General features: G+C 39.0%; 1 protein-coding gene across 1 annotated transcript; it reads left to right on the plus strand.

Annotated features, from left to right (window-relative positions):
* Positions 1–1,044: 1,044 nt before the first annotated feature.
* Positions 1,045–6,856, plus strand: rpl35a (ribosomal protein L35a). The gene is made up of 5 exons (XM_044353920.1): positions 1,045–1,112; positions 2,983–3,019; positions 3,119–3,271; positions 5,784–5,928; positions 6,767–6,856. Exons 2-5 carry the CDS (start codon positions 3,009–3,011, stop codon positions 6,788–6,790), a joined length of 333 nt encoding a protein of 110 aa, XP_044209855.1. The 5' UTR covers positions 1,045–1,112; positions 2,983–3,008; the 3' UTR covers positions 6,791–6,856.
* Positions 6,857–8,970: the final 2,114 nt, after the last annotated feature.

An 8,970-nucleotide genomic window follows, 5' to 3' on the forward strand; every position in this document is an offset into this window, starting at 1 on the left:
GATAAAACAGGAAGCAGCAACTGAAGATGAAAGATTTAAAACATAAATAGATCAAAGACACACAGAGACTGATCAGTCTGATCAATAATAACATGTTTGATGATTTGTACTTGAAAAGGCGTCGAGGTTGAAATACAGTCGTTTTTAATTATTATTATTGTGAATAACAGTGAGGCACATAAATATATATATATGTATTTTATATATGTTTGAGTTTATGAGGAGAAAAACTGAAATTAAAGAACAATTAACAATAATATGAAAAAAGTTACTAATGAGTTGGATCCAGAGGAAGACAGAAAAGAAATAAGAAACCAACTAACTCACTAATAATTGTAGTAATATTGAATATTGATGATAGTAGAATCATATTTTTAATCCATGGTATTAGTCTATACAATGATTCTGTTCATAATCAATATCATAATCATTACTCTAATAATCACACTTTCAATAAGAATAATGAAGGATGAAACAACAATAACATAAAGGTCAAAGAAGAAAATTAATATGTAGTATATTATAATAATTATATAAAAATATAGGTATAAACATTTATTTATCACTCCAGTTGACAAAGATGACATGAAATATAATAAAGTTTATAACAATAATAATCATGACGAAAATAAGACTAAAAACAAACGATTATCTGTAATAAAGTTGTGAAAAGAAGCAGAATGAAACATTTCATAATACTGAACATCTGTTAATATTTCTCGATTTATCGGCCACATTAAATATAATCTGTTTTTATTCTTATGAATTTATATTTCAAAATGTTTCATGTGTTTTATTTGTTTTACGATATTTAGTTTAACGTTTATTTATTTTGAACTCGTTGTTACTTCCATACGTTTCTATGTAGTTTTACGATTTTTATCCTAAATATATAAAAACTATCACGTGTCACGTGCTGGATTCATACAAACGTGTATAAACTGAAGAAACAACTTCCACGTGTTTGTTTTGTTTAAATTAAAGTAAACTTTTCTTTTAAAAAGTGAAATCCGCCATTTTGTTCAGGCAGCTCCGCGGCCACCTCTGTTTACATTAATTTCCCAGAATTCCCTTTTCACGTCCTTTCCGCCATCTTTACCCTCACAGAGCAGGTAGGCACGCTGAGATGTCCGCCGAAATGTTCAAATATCTCCATTAATCCGGTTTATTTCTGGCTCATTTTCCCGCCGTGTGGCCGCCGGTTTGTTTTCCGTTAATCCGCCGGTTTGTGTGTTTGTGGACTTTGTGATGGCGGAGATTCAGACCGGATGGAGCCGACAGCGGCTACCGGAGCCGAGAGCCGCCGGCTGCAGCGGCTGCAGGCTGGGGAGAGACCCGGAGCTCAGACCGCGTCTCCTGGAGTTAATTAACGGGGTTTATCCGGTAAACGTGAGCCGGTAGTGTTCGCTAACGTCCGCTAGTTCAGTTTAAACTCCGGTAGATGTTACAGATAAACTGGTAACCAGTTCAGTTCCGCGTCTGTTTCCCCCGCAGACCCAGTTTCTAACAGAACTGGTGTCAAACATCTTCAACCGTCAGATTAACGTAAAGGACGAGTTCAGTTTATAAAAGTGTCGTAAACCAACAGTCAGTCATTAAATGAGCATTAAAGCTGTTTTTCTTGCTGTAATCATTCCTCCTGTTCATACTGACCATTAGAAGATCCCTTCATAATGACCTTACAATGGAAGTGATGGAGGACAAAATCCACAGTCCTCCTTCTGTGCAAAAATGTATTTAAAAGTTTATCTGAAGCTAATATGAAGCTTCAGCGTCCAAATGAGTCAAATCCAGTAGATATCTTTCAACGTTACAGTCTTTTTGTTACTATACTTCCACCTGCAGCTCAACAGGGAAACACTGAAGTTTTTTGAGGTTTTCTGGGTTGTCGGGTGTTTGTTCGGAGATGCCAGAGAAGATGAGCTTGTAGCACATAGAACGGGTTTGTAAAATCCAACATAGTTTCTTTCAGAGTCTTATTTTCTTTGGAGACGGCATGTATTTGTTCGTCGAGAGTTTTAACGGTGGTTTGTAAGTCCTGGTTGGTTTGTTGTAGTGTGACCATGTTGTGGTGCGTATGTCTTTAATCTCTTCGTGCAGTGATACTAATAAGTCCAGTTTTTAGTTTATGCTTGCTGGCACACTAACCTCAACTTGGGTGGTTTGTAGATCATCTGTGTCTGTTGAAGAGTCTGTCTTTCGTCTGTTGGTGCTGGGTTTGGCTCCATGTTGATCTGCTGGTTGTAGTAGTAGTCGTTGAAAGCTTCAAGATCTGTTATGTCCTCCACTGTAAAGATGTACTGGTCCGGGTTGGTGGTGACAAATGATCGGTGAATGTAACTTGAATCAGGAGGTGTTTAAATCTTTTGTAAATCCTGTAAAGTTAACGTGTTTACTCAACAGGGCGCCGCCATGTTAGATCTCGCCTCCGATGTCCGACTATCGCGGCGTTTGCACTCACACCGCCATACGCTCCGGTGTTCCAAGGAAACATAAAGAGGGAATTTGATGCTAAAAAGACTGTAAATGTGTCAGATATCCACTTGATGTGACTAACTCAGACTGCTGAAGCTGAATAGAAGCTTCACACAGACTTTAAATGACTGTGTGGACACACTGTGGATTTTATCCTCCATCACTAACATTAAAACACATTTGAAGGATCTTTAATCACCAGTATGAACAGGAGGATTACAGACACCTGACTGCTGGTTTAACTGGGAACATGTGAACTCTCACCTGGAGGGAAGATGTTGGACTTTATCCCGACACACTGATCAGTTTATTAGGAACACGTGGATCAATCTAACAGAACAATTGGTTTCTAATAATTAATCTCTGGTTAAAGTAAACTGCAACATTAACGTCTGTTTGTCACGTTAAACATGAAGCTGAGTCTCAACACGTCAGATCAGTTTCTGTCGGTGAAGCTGCTCGTTGTTCAAGTGATTTGAAGTTGTTTGTTTGTTTGTTTGTGTTTAGGTGAACTCACCTGGAGAAGACTGACGATGCCTGGAAGGTAAGAGACGCCTCCTCTGCTTCCTCCTCTTCCTGCTGCTGCTGTTTGATGTTTTAAACACATTTTAAATCTCTCCTGTCGTGTCTCTGTGGTGTTCAGACTCTGGAGTAAGGCCATCTTTACCGGCTACAAACGTGGTCTGAGGAACCAGCGTGAACACACGGCTCTCCTGAAGCTGGAGGGATGTTACACCCGCGACGAGGTCGACTTCTACCTGGGAAAACGCTGCGCCTACGTCTACAAGGCCAAGAAGTAAGAACAGTCCGAGACATTCAGATTCATTTAATGTGTAGATTAAGACTTATCTTTATTATTATTATAGAACTGTATCAAGTGTTATAAAGTAAACTCTCTAAAGCGTCTTTGATAACCAGAGTCAGACGCTGCTGCAGGAAGTTTAACAACATGTCATCTGAATATAAAACCATAAAGATCAGAAGTCAGTGAAAGCAGCAGAGTGATGATCAGACGTTAAGAGATAAAGTGTTTATGAATCATAGCGGCCATGTTTACACCTGCTGTCAACACGCGTCTGCACATGTGATCAGATCTCACTTCCTGCTCTACATGCAAAGAGAGAGACACTGAGTGTATTTAAGCAGAAGATACAACAGCAGAACTTCACTGATCATTTAGATCTCTGACAGGATCTGATGTTAATGTTCTACCACGCAGTAGATCCAGGTTCATACCAGTAGATCAGGGTCCATACCAGTAGATCCGGGTCCATACCAGTAGATCCAGGTTCATACCAGTAGATCCAGGTTCATAGCAGTAGATCCAGGTTCATAGCAGTAGATCCAGGTTCATAGCAGTAGATCCGGGTCCATAGCAGTAGATCCGGGTTCATACCAGTAGATCCGGGTTCATACCAGTAGATCCAGGTTCATACCAGTAGATCCAGGTTCATAGCAGTAGATCCGGGTTCATAGCAGTAGATCCGGGTCCATAGCAGTAGATCCGGGTCCATAGCAGTAGATCCGGGTCCATACCAGTAGATCCGGGTCCATACCAGTAGATCCGGGTCCATAGCAGTAGATCCGGGTCCATAGCAGTAGATCCGGGTCCATACCAGTAGATCCGGGTCCATAGCAGTAGATCCGGGTCCATAGCAGTAGATCCGGGTCCATACCAGTAGATCCGGGTCCATACCAGTAGATCCGGGTCCATACCAGTAGATCCGGGTTCATACCAGTAGATCCAGGTTCATACCAGTAGATCCGGGTCCATACCAGTAGATCCAGGTTCATACCAGTAGATCCAGGTTCATACCAGTAGATCCAGGTTCATACCAGTAGATCCGGGTTCGTACCAGTAGATCCGGGTTCGTACCAGTAGATCCGGGTTCGTACCAGTAGATCCTGGTTGATACTGTTTGGAGTGAAGCAGTCGTCCTGATAAACGTCGTCATGTTTAGCAGCAAAACTAAAAACTGTCGTTATCGACTCGACAGGAAACGATTCAGCAACGTTCAGCTTCTGAAAACAAACAAGTGAAACTTTAATTTAATTTCTGTTGATCTGAGTGAAACCGATCAGAAGGAGAAACTGGGAGGTGGATTAAGTTTCTGTTATCAAACCAGTTGATGTTTAATCTGCTGGACGATGGACGTCAGCTGAGTGGGCGGTCCTTCAGCGTGGCCCAGGATGCATTGCGTTTACACCCGTATTTACAGCTGTTCACTAGTGATCAGATGTTAATACCAGGGGTCCTAACAGGGACCTAACTGGGAACCAGTACAGCTTCCCATTAAACAGACCGAGAGAGACTGGGATGTTACCAATGAATCATAATTATAATAATGAAGACGAGAGGAAACAAAGATGAATAATTATTTAATATATGTATATATATTATATAATTATTCTCCAGATGTTTAAAGGTTGATGTTGGTGTTTGTTAGATGGAAGAAACTTTAACGTTTACTGTTAAAGGAAGTTGAGAAAAACTGTCGGAACTTTTTAACAAACGTCTGTTCAGGTCATTTATATATAAAATAATAATAATAATAATAATAATAATAATAATAATAATAATAATAATAATAATATATTTATATTGACAACAGTGCAGCTGTTTGTTAAAATGCTTCACATGATGATAAAAACTGGACATTAAATAGAAAAAGACTCAACTGATCAATAAATAAAATCAATAAAAATCACATTAACAGTTAAAGTTTATCAGTCTGATTGTTTCACAACAAGCTTCAAAGTGAACATGATCAATAAAGTTATTAATCAATAAGAAAACAGTTCTGATTATTGATTGAATCTGTTTTATATTCAGAATCTCCACTTTTATTTCTTTAATGACTCAAAATCATTAATTGATCAAAATATTTGATTTTCTTTAAAATATTTAATAGTTTAAACTCTGAACATGTTTGAGTCTGTTTGTCTGAAATTATTTGATTCTGATGAAAGAAAATCAGTAAAAACTCGTCATGATTGATTCTTTAGTGTCTTAATGTTGATTTATTTCAGCTTCACTAGTTTGTTTGTTTCTGTTTGTTTGTTTGTTTGTTTGTTTCTGTTTGTTTGTTTGTTTCTGTTCGGCTTCGTCTCAGAGAGAAAAGATTCAGGACAAAATGTTTGTTTCTACTCGACATTCAGTAAACGTTTGTTTGTTTGTTTTTGAGGTTTAAACTTTGTTTCTTTCGCAGCTTTTTGAGTTTTTGTTAAATGAGTTTTTATATTTGTAGTTCTGACAGCTGTGACGGTGCGTTCAGGGTAACTCTGTACGTTTGTGTGTGTTTGTGCAGGAACACGGTGACGCCCGGCGGTAAACCCAATAAGACCCGGGTGATCTGGGGGAAGGTGACTCGCGCTCACGGCAGCAGCGGGATGGTGAGAGCCAAGTTCAGCAGCAACCTGCCGGCCAAAGCCATCGGACACCGAATCAGAGTGGTGAGAAACACGTAAAACACACCGACGCACCTGAAGGAACCATGTGACCCAGCAGCAGGAAGTGATGTCATCAGCAGGCGACGGATGACGTCATCAGTGTAGATTCACTTCAGATCTGATTTAATGAGAAACGACTAACGAATGTTTGTGTTTGTCAGCGAAGGACCAGTTAAACCAGTTAAACCAGTTAAACTAGTTAAACCAGTAATCAGGAGTCCATATGACTGTTGGTTTAATGACTCATCAGTTCGTCCACTTTGTTTAAACTTCAGCTTTATTTTCCACAACAAACAGTTTCAATCAGTCAGAATATTGATCGTATAGATTATTGATCCTACGAGTCTGCGGTTCACTTCACACAAACATCAGCTGATCATCTGCACAATTATAAACAAACACATCAATAATCAATACATTAAAGGATTAAAACAATATGATTCCACAGATTAAGATACAAGATCAACAGGAAGTGAAACGATTGATCTAACGTCACCTGCTGAAACTGATCAGTGATCAATATGTTTTATTTTTGAGTCTTTGGTTTAGTTTGTAAAATGTTTTCATCAGATAATCAATTTACAATCATAGACAATCAATCAATTATCAGAATAGTTGCTGATTAAGTTTCTGTTGATTGATCAGCTGATCAGCTGTAAACAGGAAGTGTTTGATGATTGGCTGGTTATGAGCTGATTGATGCCGATCAATAATTCTGTTGTGTGGATGTAGTTAATAATTGATACTAATGGAGTCACATGGTTCATCAGGGTAAAACTGTCTGATCATGTTTGTTATTGATCATCTGATCATGTGACTGATTGACTTCCTGTCTCCTCAGATGCTGTATCCGTCTCGAGTGTGAAGACGAAACGTCGCTCCGCAGCGTCCATGTTGTTTGTATATAAACAATAAAATTGATCAGGTCCAACCTGCCTCATGTCTCTTTATCAATAACTGAAACTGATCAGGTCCAACCTGCCTCATGTCTCTTTATCAATAACTGAAACTGATCAGGTCCAACCTGCCTCATGTCTCTTTATCAATAACTGAAACTGATCAGGTCCAACCTGCCTCATGTCTCTTTATCAATAACTGAAACTGATCAGGTCCAACCTGCTTCATGTCTCTTTATCAATAACTGAAACTGATCAGGTCCAACCTGCCTCATGTCTCTTTATCAATAACTGAAACTGATCAGGTCCAACCTGCTTCATGTCTCTTTATCAATAACTGAAACTGATCAGGTCCAACCTGCTTCATGTCTCTTTATCAATAACTGAAACTGATCAGGTCCAACCTGCCTCATGTCTCTTTATCAATAACTTTAAACTGATCAGGTCCAACCTGCCTCATGTCTCTTTATCAATAACTTTAAACTGATCAGGTCCAACCTGCCTCATGTCTCTTTATCAATAACTGAAACTGATCAGGTCCAACCTGCCTCATGTCTCTTTATCAATAACTTTAAACTGATCAGGTCCAACCTGCCTCATGTCTCTTTATCAATAACTGAAACTGATCAGGTCCAACCTGCTTCATGTCTCTTTATCAATAACTGAAACTGATCAGGTCCAACCTGCCTCATGTCTCTTTATCAATAACTGAAACTGATCAGGTCCAACCTGCTTCATGTCTCTTTATCAATAACTGAAACTGATCAGGTCCAACCTGCTTCATGTCTCTTTATCAATAACTGAAACTGATCAGGTCCAACCTGCCTCATGTCTCTTTATCAATAACTGAAACTGATCAGGTCCAACCTGCTTCATGTCTCTTTATCAATAACTGAAACTGATCAGGTCCAACCTGCTTCATGTCTCTTTATCAATAACTGAAACTGATCAGGTCCAACCTGCCTCATGTCTCTTTATCAATAACTGAAACTGATCAGGTCCAACCTGCTTCATGTCTCTTTATCAATAACTGAAACTGATCAGGTCCAACCTGCCTCATGTCTCTTAATCAATAACTGAAACTGATCAGGTCCAACCTGCCTCATGTCTCTTTATCAATAACTTTAAACTGATCAGGTCCAACCTGCCTCATGTCTCTTTATCAATAACTGAAACTGATCAGGTCCAACCTGCCTCATGTCTCTTTATCAATAACTGAAACTGATCAGGTCCAACCTGCTTCATGTCTCTTTATCAATAACTGAAACTGATCAGGTCCAACCTGCCTCATGTCTCTTTATCAATAACTTTAATTGATTCTGAAATGTTTTTGTTTTTTTATTTAAAGAAACTTTTTGTTTTTTAACGTTTAGAATAAAATTGATTAGTTTCAGCAGAAACTTTCTGATCATTTTATTGATCAAAGGATCAAACTGATCAGAGGTTTAATGATAGTTATTGATTTATTGATCGATTGACTGCAGCAGTGAAACATTCAGACGACAAAACTTATCAAATAAACCAGACTGAAGGTTTCTGTCTGGAAACAGGTTTTTATTTTAATAATCAATCATATTGATCGGAAGCTGCACAGACTGAATATTTAATCAGTTTATAAAGTTTGTTCAGTCTGAACACAAACGTTCAGCAACGTCTGAGTGTCTCTATTATTTTGTCCACCAGGTTACAGATGTAACCGATAACACACACCTGCCGACCAATCAGAGTAACGCACACCTGCCGACCAATCAGAATAACACACACCTGCCGACCAATCAGAATAACGCACACCTGCCGACCAATCAGAATAACACACACCTGCCGACCAATCAGAATAACACACACCTGCCGGCCAATCAAAACAGAGTATTGACCCAGACTGGTATAATTTATTAAATATATAAAACATAAATATATGAGACTGAAACATGTGAACTGTCCCTTTAAATCCACTTCAGGTTTAAATAAGAATAAATGATTTAGTTTGTTCGGGTGTGTGTGTGTGTGTGTGTGTGTGTGTGTGTGTCTGTGTGTGTGTGTGTGTGTGTGTGTGTGTGTGTGTGTGTGTGTGTGTGTGTGTGTGTGTGTGTGTGAGAGAGAGAGAGAGAGAGAGAGAGAGAGAGAGAGCACCACCACCAACCGACAGCAG

This window comes from Thunnus albacares, chromosome 6 (assembly GCF_914725855.1).
Source record: "Thunnus albacares chromosome 6, fThuAlb1.1, whole genome shotgun sequence".
NCBI classification, from domain to species: Eukaryota; Metazoa; Chordata; class Actinopteri; order Scombriformes; family Scombridae; genus Thunnus; species Thunnus albacares.